The 23,205-nt window shown below is 40.5% G+C and overlaps 1 protein-coding gene across 2 annotated transcripts; it reads right to left on the bottom strand.

Moving 5' to 3' along the window:
• Positions 1 to 1,327: 1,327 nt before the first annotated feature.
• ARHGAP11A (Rho GTPase activating protein 11A) lies at positions 1,328 to 22,362 on the bottom strand. 2 transcript variants are annotated; one of them, XM_082239538.1, is made up of 12 exons: positions 21,871 to 22,362; positions 18,698 to 18,768; positions 17,552 to 17,648; positions 17,040 to 17,293; positions 15,428 to 15,588; positions 15,042 to 15,191; positions 9,288 to 9,362; positions 8,453 to 8,620; positions 7,839 to 7,974; positions 7,103 to 7,208; positions 5,760 to 5,907; positions 1,328 to 3,862 (listed from the first exon to the last, which is right to left on the bottom strand). In XM_082239538.1, exons 1-12 carry the CDS (start codon positions 22,006 to 22,008, stop codon positions 2,358 to 2,360), a joined length of 3,009 nt encoding a protein of 1,002 aa, XP_082095664.1. In that variant the 5' UTR covers positions 22,009 to 22,362; the 3' UTR covers positions 1,328 to 2,357. The 2 variants fall into 2 exon arrangements, with proteins under 2 accessions (XP_082095664.1, XP_082095665.1); XM_082239539.1 differs by lacking the exon at positions 9,288 to 9,362 and having other exon boundaries at positions 21,871 to 22,303.
• Between the last annotated feature and the right edge of the window lie 843 nt (positions 22,363 to 23,205).

The following is a 23,205-nucleotide window of genomic DNA, read 5'->3' as shown; positions in this document are numbered from 1 at the left end:
TGTCCAGAATTTCCTGGACAAAACCCCCCACAAAATTTCCAGGAAAATCTGTATGTATAGCAGCTCATGGCAGCAGTGCAGTTTTTGCAGATTAATTTTTTGTGATTCTGCCAAAAAAACTCAACTTTTCTGTCTGGATTTTCACTGTTTGGAATCTTCTTCTCTGGCGATCACTCGTAGCCGAGTAAGATTGTCTTCCTTAAACACAGTTTTAACAATGAGTCTGTAAGTGACTGTGGAGACCAATTCTGGATCCACACGTCCTTCCACAGTGGGAACATTGGTTTCCTGGTGGGAGTTGATAACGGTGTGGATTTGCCAAGCGTGCCTTCCTCTTAGCACCTTTCTCCCTTTAGTCCTGAGTACATTTTTTAATATGGCAACCCTAAATCAGGCTATACATCTTTAGGGAGCTTCTTCCAGCTTCGGTGCACAAGAGGTTGCTACACAAATTTTAATGGTTATTTCCTTTTGCAGTTAAGAAATGTTCCTTCTGTTGAATTGGTTCTAAAAAGTTAATCTTATCATATATGGCCTTGAGGAGCTTTGTATCCAACTAAGTTCTATCCAGATTAGACCCATTGAAATTAATGGGCCCAAGTAGTCATGCACATTGATTTCACTGGGTCTTGTTTACCAACACCCCCCAGTCCACAAAAGTAGTAAGTATTCTAGTTTCTGGGAGGAAAAGTCAGGCAGAGCCTGTGAGTAACAGTACTCCACAGCTCTGTAGAAGGGCAGAGGGAAGAGAAGGGAAACTTTAGGTTTGTATAATAATTGAGCAAATTAAGATTATTTAAATTTAAGTTCCTGGTGATAAGAGGTTGGGATTTCCTTTAGTGATAACAGGCTCAGCCAGTCTCCTCTAAAAGGCAGACTTGGGACTCCGAAGGAACCTAGGCTGCTGTAATTTGCAGGACCTCTCTTCATAGTTAATAAACTGTAACAAATCCAGTGCTTTTTTCTGGGAGTACGCATACCCCGAAACATTTTGTGAATCTTTGTACTTTTGTCCATTTACTGTATTTATTTTTCCTGATCTGTACTATAAAATGGTGATTTTCTTTAATCAAAATGAGAATACCCCTAAACTTTTTTAAAGAAAAAAAGCACTGAACAAACCTAATTGTAGTTGTAAGCAGTACTATATAAGAATGGAGATACTTTATAAAGTGATACTGTATTACTAAATCTAAGTGGTATTATAAAGATGGATATTTTCCTAGTTAACTTGGGTGGCCTGGAAAAGAAGTAGCTAATATTATACATTAAAACGCACAAGCACAGCAAATTAAGAATCGTCCACGAATCAAGAACCACACACACATTAAAGAGAAAAAAAATAAGTTTTTTATTTTGGAAAAAATAAATTTAGCACTATCACAAATCAAATTACATAGAAAAGCTAAATAAAAATCAACTTCAAGTTTAAATAATTTATGTACTATAAACAGAACTGAACAGTTTCAATATTACAGCAGACAGAGCAAAATATCTGTGCAAATGAACAGTATGGCTCTATACAGTTTTATTGTGGTGACATAATAGGCATATTTCATTATTTTTAATCATGTGGTTTGCTGTACCACATTACTTTAAGAAATTAAGACCTGCAAGTTCTTTTGCGCATACCCCTACCCATAATTTGCAGTTAGAAAATAATGTGCATCCAGCAGCATTGGAATATTTACCGTAAATTGTGCTAGCATCCTCTGTGTGCATCCACCTACAATTACATAGTTGCTTAACTTGCCAATGTTTTTATTTGGTGGCTATTTGTTTGAGTCAACAAAAAAATGCACCTCCGATCAGTAGACAAGCTGTGAGCTTCTTAACAGCTGCTTTTACCTGAGCACCAGTACCCGATATCAACCTTACAGACACTTAAAATGTTGTAAGAACTAACTATATTGTGAGACTCATGACTGTGAACCAAGACTTGCAAACACAGTGTTATACTTTGCAAGTGAGGAATGCACTTCCTTACAAATGCAATTTTAAACATCTCACACTACAAGATCAACTAAAAACAGATTCTTCGTAACTGTAACCAGCAGCATTTTCAAGCTTCCCCACCCCCTCTAAAATCCAGTCAAAATATGAAAGGCAAATACTTATTAGAAGCCACAAGGTAAACACTACCCAACAGAACTTATTCAAGTTTCAGTTGCAGCTTACATTTCCTCTCAATTCAAGAAAGAATCTTATTTAAAAACAAAAACGACAGATTTTTTTAAAAAAATAATAATAAAGAAGCAGATTGATAGTTTAAGATAAACAAGAGACTTTGGCTACAATCCTAAATACAAAGACCACTGAAGTCTATAGGAAACATGCCAGGAATTGGGTTGTTTAACCTATAAGTCAAGAGGTTTAACAACTGGAAGGAGTTTGGTTGTAGCTATTGGGTTCTTTGGAGACCCTCTATAGCGAACCTTCTTTTCTGACAATTTTCGCCTGAAATCACATTTGTCAGGTGTAGCAACCAGAATATTTACGTTTGTGTTCGTTTTTACAACAGCTTTTGGTGCTTCGTGATTAGTTAGGTCCTCAAGGACTGACTTGGATTGATGACTGGTAGTCAGTGTCTCTTTGCAGGTTGTACCAGGCCTGTTGGCTTGCTGCGATGGATGTATTTGTTGTGGGCAGGATTTGGAAGGCAGAGAATACCGATTGCAAGTAGACTCTTGCTTGCAGGTTGATTCAGAAGAAAGCAAAGAAGCTGTAGATGTACTAGAGGTATTTTCTATGTAGGACGGCAATGCGGTTTCAAAACTCACTGATTTAACAAGAGAAGGACAGTCATTGCCAGCTTTTATTAATCCACAAGCAACTGACGGCTTGTTAGCCTCCAAGAGGGAGTTCATTCTCCGTACTGACTGACGGACAGGCGTACGTTGAAATTTAAGTGGTGATTTGGCTTTGGTTGCAGAACATGGCTCATTTAATGAAAGTTTGTTGAACCAATGTATATGGTCAGCAACCTTTCCTGGAGGGGAAAATGTAGATTTCTCAATAGTTTCCATGTGTAGATAACATGTATTGTTTCTGTCGTCATCTTCTGGCAACTGAGAAAGAAGCTCCCCTTTTTCAAGACATTCTTTAATTTCTGAGTAACAGTATCTAAATTCTTCATCGGTTTTTTTATCCGATTCCAATGTCTCATTTTTCAGGGTGTTTGTGCTATTTAAATGCATCCCTGGAGATGTCATTATGGTCAAGTGCTCCTTTTTTATTGATCCCTCACTTTTGCTAAGATCATGGACTGGAAGATTAGTCTCTGTATTGTTTGGGAAGAGGGAACTGTCTACAGCTTTGACTTGATCCATATTTGGCAGACGTTTGTCGGAGACGTTTGATTTATTCGCAGAACCTACAAATGGAGTCTTCTGTTCTACATTTGTCAATTTCTGAGCTTGGGCTTTAGAGAGCTCTTCCTCTAGATTGAGTTCTGAAAAGCATGCTGTACCTTGTGTTAAATTTAACTTTGAAGGCTCAGTTTCAAATAAATTATGAAGGTTGCTTCCCGATTCAGAAAATGCTGTCTTAATTTTCAATAAAGTGTCTGCAGTCAAATCATTTTCATCCTCACAAAAAGAAGTTTGTTGTTTTTTGCTTTCCTGTTCAGAACTTGCATCAGTGGGTCTTGACTTAACAGGAATGATTGGTGGTATTCTAGTTGTAAGAAGACGCTCAGAAAAAGAGGTTTCTGCTTCACGACATGCCATTAAAGCAGCCGCCCTATTGCTAGTCTTCTCAGACCCTGCAGTACTGGGGCCAGTCCAGGACATTCGGTAGGTTGTTTCATTATGATGGTTTTCAATTTGCAAGTTTTCCTCTGACTTGCTGATGTTTTTGGAATCTTAAAAAAAACAAAAAACCACACACAGTAAGTATATCAGAAAGTTATAATCTTGCTGATTAAATTTACACTGAAACCACTTGGGATCGCCAATGTGATGCTTGTTGTTGCAGTAGTGCCATTAAGGACTTTGGCACCTGCTCACTGCACTCTTAATCATGAGGTAAAATGGGGGTTGCCTTTTTTTCTCCCTTGAAAAGTACATAGAGTTGAAGGCAGAAGTGATGCTCCTTCCCACTTCCTCTTTCAGCTATACCTGCTTTTCAAGGCTGAAATCAGGATCTGACCAGCAGCTGAACAGAAAGCAGAGTAATCACTGAGGTAGTAGGGAAAGGGAAGCAATCTGGGAGGCTTGAGGAAAGGAAAATGGAGTGACCAGTAGGTAAAAAGTGCCATGTCACAAATGTCAGGAGATAGCTCATGTGCATGCGTGCACACAGTAAAACACATCCTTTTAAAATTCCAGTTTATTCTTGGGTTCCCCACATCCCATAAAAAATAATCCAAAACCCCTGTATCTTTCTCAATTGATTGAACCACAAAAACCTGTTGCTTTCCAGTATTGCCATAGCACATAAACATGGATATGTGGTACAAATGCTTATCATCTGCACACTCTTTACAAGGGATCTGTTCAAAACCACCATCAACTAATAGGTAATCTCTGGGTCCACATATATACTCCATGATTAGTCTGAGTTACATAGGATGACCACAAAACTGTCATGAGAATCTGTGCCTTGGATCAATGTTCTTGTGCTGCTGGCAAGAACTGGATCTGCAATTTTTCTGTGCAGTCCACCACCATAAGCTTTTATTTGACAATTGATTTTGGGGGCAGGAATTGTGTAAAATGATAAAAATTCAAGATCTGCCGCAATTCTATTTGATTCGACTTTTTACCCAGACCCATTGGAAAAGCAAAACATAATGATGATGTTTTTCTCTTTTGTCTGGAGTGGGGAGTGAAGTAATCAGAGAGGTGGTACCCGCAGCACTCTCAGAAAATTCCAGATGTGTCCACAGTTCAAGGCTGCTGACATCTGAATAACACATTTGCCTGTTTGCCTGTATAAAGTGAAACTTTCTACCATACGATCACGGGTGACACCACTTCCAAGAAAAAATGCAGAAGGAACAGACACACCACACTTACGTTTTTCCTAACCTTGGGAACACAACAATGGGTATTAAACTGGTGATCACTACCTCAATCTCTGGTGCCATTTCAGGTTTCAGGAAGGAAGGGGGAGCAAGATTCATTTAAACACCGAGAATGACCATATAGTTTGTTATGGTTACTTCTTTTATACCAAATACGAGATTGGATGCTCCAGAAAAATAATCACTTGTGCTCATAAATATGTGTGTTCATTTTGGTCTGTGGACTGCCCTACTCCAACCTATAGATGTTACTATCAAATTCTCCTTAGGAAAAGAGAAAGTACATGCACACCATGCTACTGTCTTGATCCACACTAATACTTCTCTCAGCAATCTTTCAGAACATGTGTGCCCAAGATCAGCTTAGATCATCTCAGCTCCTTCTCTAAAGATCAAACAGCCAATAAAAATCTGTGACCTTAGCATTCAGCCCGAATAGTATCTACCTGTTTGAAGATCAGAAAGCAAGAGTCCCTATAAGAGTGGCCAACCAGTTTACTGCTCCAAGGAATTTGGTGTCATCAGCAAACTAGGCCACTTCATATCATTTGAAGTCAGGGCTGAGCAGTGAACAAGCTATAAAGCACCAGTCCCAACTAGGGCTGGGCAATATCTCAAATTGTCTGAAACTGGTATCATGATTGGAATGCCATACCTGTTTCAGACATGCTTGGTAATTTTATTTATAATATAGAAAGCAACATTTGACACTTAGAGGGTAAACCAAATTTACCTTTTTTTGTTATATATTCACCAACACATGGGCTTAAAAATGCAGCTATCTTTCCATGATTCACCCCACTTTCAACATTTTGTTGACTTGCAAGTCGACGACCAACATTTTCAGATCTGTTGCTAGGCAGATGTTCCACTGCAGTATTCTTTTTAGGATAAAAAAAAGTTTATTTTATGTAGACAGCACAAATGCTTTTACTGCTTTTACAATTTAAGGAAAGAATCAGAATTTAAAGATGCTGCTGTACTATATATTTAAACAAGGAATGCAATGAAAAGCTTGCAATGTTAAGTCTGTCATGTGAATGGGAAAAAGTAGTGTGTTGCATTGGGAATTCATGGTAGCACCACAATCCAAAGTCTATAGGAATAACTGGCTACAACTGAGAAAAAGCTGCAAATGGCAAGAGATAGACATCAAGCAGCTGTAGAAGAGGAACACAAACAGGGATCACCTATTTGGAGACAGCTGAGTAGGTGAACAAGGGACAGAGAAATGGCAGTAGTACAGACCTTCACGGACTTCAGCATGCAGTATTTAGAATTTGTGACATTTGCCAAACATTCTCCATCATATGGATTAACCTTTCAGCCCCTTATTTGTTTATTTACTTACTTACTTACTTACTTACTTACTTGTTAAAAACAACCTAAAACACAAATACTGTAGCTGGGACAGGCTTTTGGAAACTAGAGATTACAATTGGAACAAGATCACAAGTCATCAAGAGAGAAGGGCTCCCTGCTTCAGTTCCAGTGCATATCTGCACAGAGAATGCAGTTTGTTTACATAAAATCATTTATAAATATCGTATTTTTCTCACCATAGGACGCACTTTTTCCCTCCTAAAAAGCAAGGGGAAATGTGTGTGCGTCCTATGGAGCGAATGCAGGGGGGAGGCAGGCGGGAAAAGCCCCCAAGAGCCGCACACAAGCTCTGTGCGCTCTTGCGGGCTTTTCCACAGGAGGGAGAAGGGACTGACTGGCCGCATCAGATTTTTTTTTCTTGATTTCCCCCCCCCTGAAAACTGGGTGCGCCCTATGGTCCGGTGCGCCCTATGGTGCGAAAAATACGGCACTTAATATTTTTTTAAATCTCAGAGTACACAACATCACTAAGACAAAAACTCAACAGAAAACCAATAAGTAATATAAAAACGCATACAAACGGCCTGAATTTATGGGTCATGGAAATATTTGATTACTTTAAAAGCATTTAAAAATCGGTTAACGTTAAAAAAATTCTCTACAGTTGCAACAATTAACTGAAAGCTCCGCAAGACTGAAAGTAATCACTTCTCTTAAGAGTCTAATACAATAACAAGAGATGTTAAATAGTACCTCTTTGCTGCTCCTTCCCAGAATGAACTTTAATCGCAATGACCTGCGCACCATTTCTTTCCGACTAACCTTAGGAGAAAAGCAACCCATTTTTCCAGACTCAACCCTGAAAAGAATCAGAAATAGGCTGAGTACACATTGTCCTGAACTCAAATACCCTAGGTTTTAAGTCTAATAATGTACATAATTTGGCTTGGATCCAGACTTTGCTTCTGCCAGTGGGAGCTTCCCAAGTAGAGTTTCACTCAAGGGGTACTGCTACTGGCAAAAAAGGGTGCAGGAAGCAGCTTTTGCAAGTTCCCTTTGTGCTCTTCAAAAATCTGCTCTGGAGAGTTGAGAGACCCCAGTGAATAATGTGGTGGATAAAAGCATTATGTTGATAGAAGGTCCTTCCATTTACAGGTTAAGTTTGGCTCCAACACAGTAACCACCCCTTAAGCATAAAACAGGCCATTTATACCTAAATTGTGGGAGACGGTGTGAAAGACTGTACAAAGTTCTACCCCATTAAATGATTTGAAAATACATTTGATGATGCACTGAGAGGATGGGAGCCAAAATATAAACTCCAGTTTTTAAAAGAACCAAGGTCACAGAATTCAGTTAACTCATTTCACTTGGAAATTGTATTTAATCTAGAAAATTTAGAGTTCTATATAGACTTCTTTAAACATCATGAAACATAGGCAGCATTTCCCCCTCTGTTCCTGTAATGCCAATCTTCTGACAAACTTACCTATGTACTTTTTTGCTGGCAATTCTTTTGCTTCTTCGACTTCCTACACTAGGCAGGTGCTTTTCACTACTGACTGAGATAGACGCAGAACTCTGAGGTGCGTCAAGAGATACATTAGGGCTTGTTTCAAAATGAGCTGTGAATAGGTTAGAGAGAAGTGTTTAAATGATCTATTGTTGAAATAACTACAAAATTATTTCCCCTTTTAAAAACCTATGATCTGGGTCTCCATTTTTCACTGAAAATTTGTAAGTTCTCATTAAAGTTGTTCAAGAAATTGTGTATTTAACTGTTTTCAAATTAGTTATTGAAGACAGAACGTCTCTCTTGGGACTTAACCCATCCACTCTCCTTTATATGCTTTTTCATACATATGTTAGGGAAGCTGATTTGTCTCCCATGGGCGCCAATCCATAACTTAGCCCAATGCATGAGAGGGCTCATAATGCAAGTACAATTAGGAACATAAACAATAAATGCAAAACAGTCATCTTTATGTAGCCATGTTTGACTGCAGTAACTCTACAGTTTTGTAAGGCAAAGAGGGTTACCATGAGGGACAGAATTCTGAACTGATTAGGCTGGAGAAAATATTTAAATAATCATTACTTTACCTGAACCAGGTGTTGATCCAACGCTAAAAAGGCTACTTGGTAGCAATTCAAGAGCCAAGTTATGCCTGATAGATCGCCTTTTCTTGTTAGAGAAACCTTGAGAGGAATCAGTTGGACATTTACGTTTAAAATTTGGTGTAAGTATCACTGGAGTCACTGATGAAAAGACTGTAAAGAAAACAACAGATGAAATAAAAGCTTTAAAATGGCAGACAGCAACAAGATAAAACTGCTGTACAGTTGAAACAGTGGAACTTGGTATTTGCACTAGTAGCTAGAGCAGGTGTGGCACTCACATTTTTTATAGGTGAAATAATAGGTTAATAGAAAATACAGATAGGAAACATTTTTAAGTGGTTGCTTACTTCCTCCTGCAGTTAGTAAATTCCTGCCTTTTAAAAAAAAAACACAAATTTTATTTCCATAACTTCTAGAAAGTCTCATCTCCCCTTGCAGATAACAAACATTTAAAGCCATGCACTCTTTGCAATGTTAGACAAGGATATCTCATTGGCAAAATTTATTTAGGAGAAAAGCAATGTTTCTGAAGGAAAATGTACCCAAGTTAAGAGAGATTCTTTAGTAATTTGCATTGATGGATAGCATATCAATGGGACCTAAGCCCCAGTATGCAGTAGCAAAAAGCAGCCCAGTTTCTAACTCTGAAACTCAGACCATTACAATCAGTGCAAGTGCAACGGCAAGGGCAAGCAAGCCAGTATTACAGACTTGTTATAGTAATCTGCAGCACCCTATCCGAGCACAGTCTTGTTATAAAATGCACAAGTCTTGAGGACAAGGTATGAAGTGCTCCATGCAAATGCACTATACCTACCATGCCTGTCTTTCTGTGGTGTAGTGGAGGGGGTTCTGTTAGATTTAAGTTTATTCAGAGCTCCACTAACAATATCTGAAATTGAAGACACACCAAGCAATCAAGCTTTTACTAGGAATTTTATATTGCTCAATTTCTAAATATAAAGTGATTTTTGTTATTAAAAAAGAGAAAGGATAGCTTCTTAATGATGCATCAATTTTTGTACTTCTGTTTAAGCTGAAACCCAATTTGTCAAAATTGTTATGTGCCGTTACCAAGCTGATCCTTAAAAAAATTACTGTTTCAGCACAATGAATCCCAGTCGTGCTGACGAAGATGCATACAACTATTGAAATAAGTACTTGTTTCGCTCTAAGGCCCTACCTCTTAGGTTAGCACATTTATGCCAGCCCCATGAAATGGAAAATGGTATTCAGAAACGCTTCACTAGAACCTTTAAAAGTATTCAGTTACAAGATTTGGGTTCCTTACCATGAAGGTTCATGTTTTGCCTGTGGAGACAGTGACTATGTAAGCTGTATCTCTTTCATTCAGCCAAGGCAGGGACTTGTGACTAGGCAATTTGATTATCCTCTCCCTCCCCTTCTGGCTCCTCCTCCAGTTCGGCACCATGTCCAAGCAGAAGGGATCTCGTAAGAAACATTAGGTTTAGATAAGAGAAGTGGGTGGGTGGGGGCAGCCATATAGTAGTAGGAAAAGAAAAAAGCCTGCCACAAACAAACTTCGATTGGGAGTTTTCATGCATGCAAGCAAACAGCTACCTGAATAAAATAATGCCACAACTTGAGTGTGGCAATGGATATCTCTACGTTGCCAAACAAGAAGGAATATTCAAGGAAAGAAACTGATGTTCCATTCTCAGTGTGGCATGGGAGGAATCCATTTTGAGAGACATATAAAAGCTATAGATAGACAAAGAGCAGGCAGAAATAAAGGTGGCTGCCTAGTCAGGAAGTAGTAGGTTTTGGAGAACTCTTCTTGCATGTATAGACCTATCTTAATAGTGGCTCATTAAAATGGAGATATCAGTAATGCACAATGGAGTGGGTAAGCACTGGGATTCATAGGCCAATGTTATGTGGGCCTTGATTCAGTGTGCTACAGTGAAGCCAGTCACTTCTCATCCCCTCCTATGACCAGGGTCACAGAATAAAAAGGAACAGCTGATAAGATTATCTAAAGGCCCCTGCTCTTTAAATGAGTAACTCAAGGGTCTGCCTAATGTCTAGGTTATGCCAAAGATGCTCCTGAGAATGACTAGAATTGGGACAAAAGAGGGGGAAATTAACTCTTGGGATATGTGGAACATGTTGTCAACCTTCAGATGAAGACTGATCAGTTCTCAGAATAACTCTAGCCTTACGGAAGATTCAGAGGTTCTTGTTAACTGATAAGGAACTGGGCTCAGATGAATCTTGCTTATGGTGATGAAGGTGGCTTTGAGCAAGGTTAGATGGACTGGAACTGCCTTAAGGAGTTCAAACAGCAGGTGAGATAAAGCATAAAAGTTCATGTTTAATTGCCAGGAAGGAAACTGGTGGGCAGGCAGATTAAGGAAGCCCCTCTGATGAATCTCTTTGGATGAGGATATGAACCCAAAGGTTTGGCGCTGAAAGAAGAGAAGACCTTAGGCTTCTTGATTGAGACCATTTTGCCCAAGACCTTGTTGCATGCCTGGTTAGGTAAAAGCAAGAATTCTGATGCTTGTTTCGCTATGGATCTTCAAAGTGGAGAGATCACTTGCCAGACTCTGAGAATCCTTACTGATGAGGGGGATAAGAGACCCCAGAACATACAGATGATCACCCCAGATGAACTATCCTACGGGATGGTTAAAGATAGCCATTGAGGAAATTTGAGAAAAAACATATTTGTACAAATGTTCCAGAGGTCTTGCATGGCCCTGGGGGTGGAAGCTAACCTGATGAGGTCAGGTACTTGAGGCTCAGTAGGAAGCACAAAGATTAGAATCTCTTTTCTGGGGTAACAAGTTCCTTTGCCTCTTTCTCCAATAAGTGGGTGATGCCTGCTTTTATCATTCAACATTTCTGAATGGACATGGAGGTTGGGGATGAGCAGACACTGTCCCAAGACAGTCAAACAAGTTCTATCATGTACTGTGCATTACAAAATGGAGAATGGAGCCACTCCCCACCGGGATCTGGATGTCACAATGGTGCTTGTCTGGTTTGGTTTAAGTTGTGAAGCTCTGGTTTCTGAGGAATGACAGTGCCAAAAAGGTTTGCTGCTCCTGGAGTCTTGACAAAAGGAAAAGGACTGTCTCTTTGATTGCAGCCTGCCTTCTTCTGGAAACAGACAGTAAATGCTTGTGTCTCTGCTAAAACCTCCTTCAGTGCTTCCTCTCCAAGGAGGCCAGCTTCTTTAAAGGGGACTAAAGCTAGATTACTTTGGGATGCCAATTCTACATTCCAGTGTTTTAGCCATGTTGACATTCTAGTTACAACACCAACCACAATGGCTCTGGTGAAAAATTAACACATCCATTGTGGCATCAATCTAGATAATTGCGGGGTGGTCCCTGTGTAGCTTATCTAGTCAGTCTGGAACTGGAGTTAAGTGCTTGAACTACAAATGGCTGGCTCTTGCTATGAGGATAGAAGCTGCCCTTATGGGAAAAGCCAGGGCCTCATAACCCTCTTTAAGGTCAAATCAAATTTCTTTTTTTGCCCCTTCCTGGAAGGGGGCATCACAATTCCATTCCAGCCCTGACAGCAGGGCTATTATGGGGCTTGTTTAATGTACAGATGGCCAATGTGGTGCCCTCCAGATGTTGCTGGATGCCAACTCCCATCATTCCTGGCCACTGGTCATTCTGGCTGAAGCTGATGAGATTTGCAGCCCAACAACATCTGAAGGGAATGTTAGGCTATCCATGCTGTAATTGTGCACACTGTTAAATTTATTTCTGCCTAAATGTATGGTCCACTTTGACTCAAGTATCTAAAACCTATAGGGGAAATCCTCTAAGGAAATTTTGTTGCTGGCAGAAGAGAAGCTTCTTTGGAAGTGCCATGTGCTGGATCCTGCTCAAAAGAATGCAAACCTAAGGCAGAAATCATTGTTGTCAAGTAAATACTGTAATCAAAACCATTAAGCCATCTTATAGCTCCAAGAGTCCTCTGTCACTTCACTGTCCCTCTTTTCTCTCTGAAGAGATGGTGGCAGGAGATATCCTGGCTGAGGTAATATTCTGGGTTTTGACCCATATAGCAGGGGAAGTTGGATTTGGGTAGATTTTTCCTTTTGGGTGTGGTATGTGAATCAGGAGACTGGTGTTCAGAAATGCTCATGTGAAACTTTAGCTTGACTAGATTTAGGGTCAGCACTGACAACTTCTCCTTCCTTGGAATAGTGATGGACTGAGATGTGAAGAAAATCAGATGAAGTTGAGGAAAAGCAGCTTGAACACTTGTAGGAGGGTTGGACACTCAGAACTAAACTCCTTAATATCAGCTGTGTCTGCACCCCCTACATCTTTGAATGAATTCTTTTTCTAATAAAAAAAGGAGAACTTTTAAATGGATAAACTGTCCCTTTTTGAAGGTACAGTGGTACCTTGGTAGTCAAACGGCTTGGCTCTTGATGAAATCGGCTCCCGAGTGCCATAAACCCAGAAGCAAGTGTTCCAGTTTGTGAACTTTTTTTGGATGCTGAATGTCCAACACTGCTTCCGATTAAGTGCAGGAAGCTCCTGCAGCCAACTGGAAGCCGTGCCTTGGTTTTTGAATGGGTTCGGGATTAAAATGGACTCCCGGAAACAGATTAAGTTTGGGAACGAAAGTACCACTGTATAGGAGTTTCTTGAGTGGTGCCACAGGCCCAAGCAGGAGGTGAAGGTTGCAGTAAGGGACAAAAGGAAAGGAAAGCATTTCCCCACATGTACCCCTCAGCTACTTAAGGGAGAAGTACACACTGCAGGGGGAAATTTAGTGCAGGAGAACTGGGGACGGGAGAGGAAGAAGAATTAAGGAAAAGTACATAGGCCTGAGCTCTAAAGTAGAGGAGGAACTCTGCTTTGGGCAAAGGCAGGGACGAAAACAGAAGCAGAGGACAAATAAAGCAGCCTAGTTACATGTTCCTGCCTTGGACAAATGAGAGTTCCACTCTGTGGGTTGTATGTTGCCCATGCCAAACTATGAAGCACAATGTTGTTAGGCCCCGCCGCCCTTCAATAAACTTTTTTAAAGGTTATTTTTCTGAAGGTTAGCTGGAAGACCCAGGATAATTTTCTTCCACTTGGATTCCCTCCCTTTAATCTGCCCAGCAAGGCTGGAAAGTAAGCTCCCTGCAAAGAAATGGGTTAAAATGACCAAAGTGTTAAATAATCCTTCCATGACAATTTGAGATCCCAGCAAAATGAGACATAGAATTTTCTTTGCACAGTTAATACTTTTCAAAAATAATAAATTAAACAGAATGAACATAGGGGAAAAGCAAATATAAAAAAATTCACAAACTCAAAACACAGGTCCAGTTTGTACATAATTTGCATGCAATTGTTTCAAACTGTTTTTAATATTTTATCTTTAAATTTGCTGAGACCTGCCCTAGGACCATGTGGTGGGAAATAAATAAATAAAGACTTAAATACTGCTGCTACTACTACTAATAATAAGCCAATCTATGGCTTAGTGCAAACTAGCAGGTTACTGGAACAAAAATCATGACTCCTGTGCTCTACCCTTGCTGCTGCCAGCACACTATCCAAGGCTAAGCCATGGTTTACCCTGTTACTTCCAAACCTGGGCTTGTCTGCCTAAGATTAACCACAAATGGTAAACCAAAAACAAACCTTGGTTGCAGCTTATGGTTTGCTTGGAGTGAGACAACCACAAGCCTGGGTACAGACATTATGCTAAGTTAAGCCATGCTTAGCTACAGCAGTTAGTCACGATCTTTGATCCAAGAACCTTTATTTTCGTTTATTCACGGTATGCCATAGTTTAGCTTAGCATTGTGTGAATCAGGCCATAGTAAGCAATCACGTGCTAAAGATCAATATTACATCAGCGTATATCTAAAACTCAGATGTGGAAATAGCACTATTGCTAGTGCAACTGATCACTAGTGCTAAAGGTTTGCCCATATATACGTAAAATAAGAAATAGTGAAGATCTTACATCATATTTACCATGTTCACTGATAAATCTGCAATCTGTTACATATGTAGATTGCAATCTCAAGGTCAAGTGCCCTTAGGTCACTAAGGGCAACACAGTTAAGGTTTCAAGAGCAGCTAGCTTTTCTATTATCTATAGCCAAATAATCAAATTTCCCTTGCCACCTCATAGAGGACACAGAAATATGAGTGTACAAATCAATACTGATAAATAGATGCAAAAGTGTGCTCCTTAAAAAAAAAAACTAAAAAAAAACCAGCACGCTACTTATTGGCTAAGGACAATTTAAATGCTCTATTCCTGTCCAACTATTTCCTACTAACTCAAATTGCTCATAAGGTAGACTAAAACCACTTTTGGACAAAAACACCAAAGCAGGACACATATTGATTTATAGGTGTGTGGTCTAAATATATAACCCTAGATCAATTGTTAAGCAACCTGCTCCCAGAATCAAAATACATTCCACATACACGGCTCACTGAAATTAAGCATTCTTATCATTAACATTAAATGTAAGTGTACTTTCCCCTTTAGTTTAGCAATTTGAAGGTTCTCGTATAGCTACTTTCCCCTTGTTACAGGTAAGTGCAAAGGGAAGCACACTCACCTCCCATGCTCCTCCTCCTCCTCCTCCTTGTGGGTTCACCTGGAGTTTCACCTTCACTTTCTTCATATTCTTGCCGTGAAGGAGTGGAGACAGGATCATCAATGCCAAGCATAGTAGGTATCTTTTCCAGGATGAACTTTGGTACATGCCCTGAATTAGGGAACAATTGTTATGCATGTTATGCGGGGATTCCATTCCATAAGCCCACTCCATCCCTGTCCCTTTTCATGATGTCTTTATGACTTTGGGGGCGCTACTTCTGGGTCCAGTGCCATGCGCATGTTCGCAATTGCGCATCATTCAGATGCGCCCAACCCAGGAGCTGCCCGTGCAAGGAATATCACAACTGCTAAAAATTTCTATGTCACACAAAATTATCACCGTACCTATTTTTTCTGCATGATCAATAAGCGTCTGCAGAACTGCCGCCTGCAAACGAAGCTTTCTCTCTGTATGAGCCGACATCTTGTCAGCTTCATTTGATTGCAAGAGGTTTGGAACAAAGATAACTGCCAGGTTGCTACTGCTCATTTTGTTCTCAGCAGATCTGGAAAAGAAAATCAAAAAGAGAATGGCATCAGAAGTTTCATACTAGTACAGTGGTACCTTTGGTTGCGAACGGGATCCGTTCCGGAGGCCTGTTCGCAACATGAAAAGCCCGCAACCTGAAGTGCCGTATTTGCGCAGCGCGATTTGGTGCTTCTGTGCATGCGCGAGCGGCGAAACCCAGAAGTAACCCTTTCCAGTACTTCCGGGTCGCCGCGGGATGCAACCTGAAAAAACGTTAACATGAAGCAAACATAAAATGAGGTATGACTGTATACAATTTCTGATTTTAAGACTGCAGGCAATTATTATTTCCCCTGCACAAACGGCTAATCAGCACTGCACTTGAAGAGCTCTTGAGCATTGGCTCGTTAATACAGCTATTTTCTAGACCTTCTGCAACTAGCTTACCCTAAGCAGCACAAGATTCTGATTCCTCAAGCTTGCAGCCATCTTGGGCAAGGAGAAAAACGTAAAAAAGCACTTCAAGTCATGTGGGAGCTACTTTGGAACCTATGCCATGCTTTCCCAAGTTTAACTATTGCTGTTAATTATCTCATATTGGCACGGGATTAAGAAGGGACCATTTTCAACATTCCCTATTAGATTTGGGGAAGTACTGGGGTAGGGAGGAAGAGACACAAAGGGAAATTCAGAGTAAGCAGCATGACCAAGGGAAAAGAAATGGGTGGGGCATTTGAGTATACTGTTCTGATGGAACACTCTGATGGAGTGATATAGCCATTCAGCAATTGTTATTTAACTCAAGAGCTGGTTCCTGCATTGGTAAGGGGGAAGAAGCAAGGTTCATTTGGTTAAAATTAGATATTATTCCTTCGTAGACAAGGCAAGACACCTAAGCTTTGTGAGCACTCAAGAGAAATGAAATACAAGTATTTCATGAAATCTAAGCATACAGGTTGCAGAATAGTTTTATAGAAAGATCAAGTTTTCTTGGGGGGATATTTCCATCTGCTAACAGTTTGTCTAATAATTTCAATGCAGTTTTTTATTCCTCACTTATTTTGGGGGGGAGTAGTGCATGTATGCACATGCTTTAAGTTAGTACTTTTATATTTGATATATCTTTCTTTTCTAAACTACAAGTTATGACCCAAAGGCCAAGTGAATGTTTAGCCTTAAATTAGTGTAGTCGTTTAGAAACTGGGTTGATGTTAGGAAGGAACTCCTCTACATGGGAATCATTGGTATGGGAACAGATGATTGGGGTGGAGATTATACTGCTTCATATATCTACATATTTATTTTTGTTTGTGGAAGACCCCCTGAGATTTGTTTTTATTCTTTAAAAATAGCGTGCGCACGTGTGTTTTTCTAGCTACCTGTTCAGTGGCAAGAAAAGATATCCTACTAAATTAAATAAAAGGCAAGGAACAAAAACTGCACTCCCATGATGTGAAACATTTTAGTGCTATTCCAAGCACAACTTACCTTAGAGACACTTTTTTGAGAAACATGAAAAAATATCTGAGTATATTGATTATTCTGTCATTCATAAGACAGGAAAGCAGCAGTGTGGCAGAATTCTTCTCCTCGCTGCCCAATTGTTGGGCTTTGATGAGAGCTTCTTGCAGGTCACTTGGGAGAATGGGCTCAGGGAGTTCTCTGAAAAACTGCTTCAGAAGCCCTGCAACATCGCAGGGCTGAGCAGTTGACAGGCAGTTTTCACCTTGATCCAGTTTACCCTAAAAATAAAATACATAAGTTTTAAAACTGACATTGCCATAGTGAAAAAGCACAGAACTGGGTGGAAGACCATACAGCCATTTGTAAAAAATATTGAGATATTTGAAGGCATATTGGCACAGATAGTGTTAACCATTTACTTTAAGTGGTTATGGAAGTGTAGGTAGAACCTGCCTTATTTTTAATTTTGTACAGTGCATAGCTGGTATTGTTAGGCACTTTACTTAGACAGACTGAGAAAGACAGTTGTACTGTACCTTTAATGCTTTTATGCGAACAACTGATCCGGATATTCTGAAGAGCCCTTCAGTGCCAATGTGTTCTTCTAAATATTTACATGCCTCAACTAAGAAGCTAAAGGAAAAAACGAAAAACAGTCAGTGTGTTTGGCATTAAGAATTCAATATTTGCAAACAAAGAAATATAAAATTATGTCCATACTGATATATATCAGAAAGTAACATCATTTTGCACGCGGGGGAAAGGGAAAGGGCTTGAGTCCGCTCACGGCTCCAACGCACTCTATTGCCGAAGCCACACACTGTCACCAGAAGCAGCAGATCTTCCAATTAGAGGTAAAAGCCAAACAAAGCTTTATATAAAAAAATTAGGTTTAAATTGACTGATTTGGCGAAAAGGAAGCCAAAAAAGAAGTCAGTTTCTGATTTCTGCAGACAGGTTCGGCAAGGGACGTTTTTGTGAATGGGAGACAAAGAGACATTACAGCCATGGAGATTTAGTAACAATTTGACTTGGACCTTGGAGACTGTTTCCTTCTTTTGGGTATATATTTGAAACAGTTGTGTCAAGCTGCGTTGGGGCGGGAAGGATACAAATTGACAGCTGGAGATAATTTGACAGTCTGATAATTCTGGCAGAGTAAGAAGCAAAAAGGTAGGGGGGGAGGCTGTGGAAACACAAGCACTAAGCCCAGACCCTGGAACTTGGAGGCACAAAAGTGGGGTTAAGCAGGGCAGTTTAAGATTTAATCAGTTCAGCTGTCCTGCATCTTGTGCTCCTGACCAATAGCTTGCAAATGAAAAAATAGTTTTTCTCCCCAAATGTTATCTATTGCAATTGCTTTTCACCACCTCCAGTTACACAATTTCAAACAGCACTGTTTCACAATGCTCTACTAGAAAAGCAAATGATCTCCCTTCTATCAGGACAAAAGGTCATTGTACGCCTGCTGGTGTGATCATGGGAATGTTGCAATTTCCTTTCCCCTCATCAATATGAATAACTTTCCTTTCTTGGCACAAACCATTTGTGGGGTGGGGGACAGAAACAAATTGATTGCATGAATTATTCTCTCCCCAGGTTCACTTTTATGTTTCTACCAGAATAAACTGCATGAAGACCTAATTATGCCTTATGTCTGCTATATTATAGGTTTTGCTTACCAAGGTATACGATCATATTCAGGCACATCTTGATGAGGTAATTCATGAAGAGCTATTCCAAATATTTTGCCCTAAGAAACAAAACAAAACAACTTTTTTCAACAAGTAGCAGAACACAGAGGTAGTGCACAAAGGATACTAGAACTACTGATTCTTATGAATTAAACACCCTTTTAAACTTGTCTTAATATCTTTTGAAGTGCATGAACAGCACTTGCATCAGCAGAATTAACTTGCACTTACTCTGTACTGGATGTAAAGGGACTCGCTAATGCCAACAGACCTGTCTAAAATAACTTTTTGTGATGTAAACATTTCTGAAATTATTGTGCACAACTGCAAACACAAATCATTGCTTCCATTCTACCCTATGATAGTGATTTACATAATTTAATATTTTAAAGTGGAAAATCCAGAGAAAAGAAATTCCACAAGTTATACCTTCTATTAGTGGTTCATTGAATACTGATTTAGTACAATACAAATTTTGTATCTTACAGCTTGTTTCATCGGATGAAAGAACTACTCGTTTTGCAGCCTAAGACGGGACCATAGATAATATTTTTATCTAATCACACAATACCTGATCCTTATATACATGCATTCTTAGTTACTTATTCAAGCGAATGTAACTGCATGCTCCTTTACCTTTGCCCCAGAACACAAATTTTATCTTTGCCTTAAAATGAAGCATAAGAGGGACCCCTATGCTAGCTCTATTTTGACATGGAAGTTGAAATTTTTGCATTTTTGTAATATGAGCCATCTAGACTGGCCTCAATCTAAGTGTCTTTCAAATAATTTAAGTTGCTCCTTTAAATATGAGGGCTGCACTACAGGAAGTAAGGTGGGGTGGGATGATTATTAAAGAGAGAAATATACACAATAGCACAAAATAGGGTAAACAAAATCCATTTTTTACTCTATGCTCTAACCAGAGCTGAAAGAAAACCTTTACTTGTGTCTATGCGTTCATGAGGAACCTAAAGGCACATCCTTATGATACTTTCCTTAGGAGTAGCTAGCTATATTGCAGCAAACACATAATGAATCCTGTGGCACCTTAAAAACTAACCATAACAACAACAACAACTTATCACAGGCTTGAGCTTATTTCATCAGATGAAAGGATTTTATCCTGGGTTGGTAGGAAATGGGAGCAGAGAAGGGGGGTGGAATCTATGAGATCAGAGCTCAATGAAAAACACCGGACAGTGATAATTACATTAAAGATGAAAGTTGTGTAAACTAATTAAGGTGGCCACTCAAAAGTACTTTTGATGGCTGCATAATAAAATCAAGGTAACTGTGTTGCAAGAAACACAGTGATAACTGCATTAAAGTATAAATGTATATAACTAATTACAGTGACCATTCATAAATTATTTATTAAATTTATATACTGCCCTTCATCCGAAGATCACAGGGCAGTTTAAATCAATACAAAGCAGTATTGATTTTAACAGTTATCCTGATGTGAGTGCACATCCATCTTTTGTGAATGGTCACTACAATCAGTTGCATACATTTAAGTTTTAATGCAACCCTTATTCTGTATTTTTAAAATCATTGCCTGTGGCCTCACAGCTAATCCCCCCTCCCATTGCACACATGTATGTGCATATACCTGCTAACTCTGGATAACACTCCATATATGATGAGTCTGATGAAATAGGCTCCTGTGTAGTTATCATGTTTATGTACAAGAAGAATAAAGCCACAGCATCTAGTCTTACTGCTTCCTAAAAAAGAAAGCGACGGAAGCGCTCCATACATAGCTACTGGGAGTAAAAACATTACTATTTATGCAACAGAGGTCTTTTGTTGCCTTACTGAACTGCAATATCTTCTCACTCATATTGAGGAAGAAAGAAGCCCACTATTATGCCTGCAAGACAAGTCCTCACTGAATCAACGCATCCTCACTCCAGCCTATTTCTAAGGTTTGCTTTTTCTGAAGTTTGAGAAAAGGGAACATTCTCTCCCTTGACCTATGCAAGAAAATAAAGAAAGCACACCTTGCAGCACAATCCAAAGCATGGCTACTCAGAAGCAACTCCCACTGGCTTTAACGGGACATACTTCACAATTGACCCTATTGAACACAGCTGGCTTTACTTTTGAGTAAAAATGCATAGGATCGGACTGCACACCTCATGCAACCCATCATTTTTAATAAGGCCACAGCAAGTCCCTGGCATCTCCCGGAAGGGCTGGGAAAGAATCCTGCCTGGAAATCAAGAGCCCCTGTCAGTCAGACGTTTGATCTCAACTGGTGGTATGCTCTCACCTGCAGCCTGATCTACAGTAATCACAACTAGAATTGCGAAGTTACATGGTTTAAATAAATAAAAAAATGAAGTCCCTCCCCACAAATACCCGTTTGGGTTTAAATACGGATCTTGGATCCTAAACTCTTGAAGAGTCAATACTAAAAGACTAGGGAGTCCAATAATTCAGTATGAAGAAGCTTCCTACGTTTTCAAAAAGATGAGGCTGACATGACTGGATAGTTTCTCCTTATTCAAAGGACAGGCAGCCTGAGTAAGGACCTAGAAGTCTGCACAGAAAATCTAGCCTTTTTTTTTAGAAGGTCCCCCCCCCCCAAAGTCAAGCGGGTCGCCTTCTAAGAGCGCCTTCTCAACCCAGTGCTTTTGTTTTTGAATGACTTTAGCGCACCTTTGCACAGAGTGGGCGGGGTATAAGTAATATTATTATTTATTTATTCTTTGTATTATTATCGGAAGGGTGGACGTGGTGGCACAAGGCTCAGCTATCTGGTCAGACCCCCCCCCCCGACTTTTTTCTCGCCTCCCGCGCAGCAGGCGGGCAGCGGAAAAGCTGAAAAGGGCCCTGAGTCGCCTGAACCCGGTGAAAACCGGGCGGCGAAGGGGAGCTCCAAGCAGTGGCGTAGCGTGGGGGGTGCAGGGGGGGCCGGCCGCACCGGGCGCAGCATCTGGGGGTTAGGGTTAGGAGGCGCAAATCCACGGGTTAGGGGGCGCAAATTACTTGCCTTGCCCCGGGTGCTGACAACCCACGCTACGCCACTGGCTCCAAGCCCCGGGCTTCCCTGCTCCGAGTCCTCCAGGGCTCCCCGGTTGGCGTGAGGGCGGCGCCCTTCTCTGCCTCTGCCGCCTCTGCCGCCTCGCCCCCTTTCCCCCGACTCCACTCACCTTCCCCTCCCCGGCAGCGGCGGGCAAGGGCTTCCCTTTCGCCGGCCGGTTCTTCACCTTGATCCCATAGGCGGCTCGGAGCTGCTGCTGCACCGCCAGCTTCGCCAAGCCTCTCCCGCGACTTTCCAAGGCCTCCATCCCAGTCGTCGTCGACGCCGCTGCTCTCCGCCGTGGCCTCCGTCGGCCGCGTCTCGCCTCAAACTGAGCGCCTCCCCGCCCCTCCTCCTCTCCGATTGGCTCATTTCCCTGTTCGAAATCACAAGACCCCAACGGCTGGCGCCGAGGGACGTGCCTCGGCAAAAGGCCGGTATGGTTGCTGGCAGCCTTCGCTCGAGGCCGCGGCGACTAGAATATTGGCGGTTGCAGTGGGAAGCGGGGGGGAGTAACAACGTGTCGCTTACGAGAGTCGGCTTCTCTTTCCGAAGTTTTCCCATTCAGGATTCGTGAAATTCAGGCGTTTCGCGTGGTCAGCTAAACGGTCCTCGCACTTCAAAAAGAAAGCAAACATAGACACAAGAACGTGAAGACTGACTAGCCTTTGATTTGGAAGCCTGTTACAGACCATTTCCACGCAACGGGAGATAACGGGGGGGGGGGGAGAGAGAGAGCAGAACTTTAATTATAGCTGTGATTTATTTATTTTTTGTAACGAAGTTTTTATTCATGTGCATCTTTTAACTGTTTAACATGGTTTGGTAGATTATGTATCTTTGTTTACTTTAGAGCACATGACACACAACAAATACATAAAAATAAAAATAAAGCAATAAACATTCAAATAAACTTTTTCTGAATGTATCCAAGTGTATATGCCAAAATTGTGACAGATAAGAAATTGTGTGTAGTAGTTATGTGTATTGCTTATTTTGTATCAGTAACAGAATTTATTGGAAGGGGTTGGGAGGGGAGAAGGAGAAAATAAACTAAAATATATACTTCATGGATGCCAAATTGTGCTGTAAACTATGGGTACTATTCTACCACGTGCCTCATTATTTGCATAATCAATAAAGTAACACCAGACTGCATAATGATAGCTGTGATTTAGTAACATTGTGTCATCATTCCTTCCTCCCAAACTACAAAGAAGCAGCAAGGGCAAATGTTCATGTTCTTTTCACGCGCAGCTTTCATTATATTAAAACATTGATTTAGGGACATTTTTTTTTAGATGACCCAAGCCATGTTTTCTGCTCTAGCAGCAGGAGAAACAAACTGCTGAATATTATTTTTGCCATATTGCCTTTGGAGGAAGGAAGCAGAGAGAGAAAGTTATCCTCATATTGAAGTGTTTCTCCTTCTCATAACACTAAAGCCTGGAGTCATCCAGGGCAG

The sequence above is a fragment of the Podarcis vaucheri genome (genome assembly GCF_965113315.1).
Source record: "Podarcis vaucheri genome assembly, chromosome: 1".
NCBI classification, from domain to species: Eukaryota; Metazoa; Chordata; class Lepidosauria; order Squamata; family Lacertidae; genus Podarcis; species Podarcis vaucheri.
This window is presented reverse-complemented; position numbering and strand designations above follow the sequence as displayed.

Coding starts and splice junctions, on each gene's coding strand:
- ARHGAP11A (XM_082239538.1), bottom strand. CDS start 22,008: ATGGAGGCCTTGGAAAGTCGCGGGAGAGGCTTGGCGAAGCTGGCGGTG. Junction 7,975..8,452: donor TGGATCAACACCTGGTTCAG/GTAAAGTAATGA, acceptor ACCTATTCACAG/CTCATTTTGAAACAAGCCCT. Junction 3,863..5,759: donor TGAATATATAACAAAAAAAG/GTAAATTTGGTT, acceptor GTTTTTTTTAAG/ATTCCAAAAACATCAGCAAG.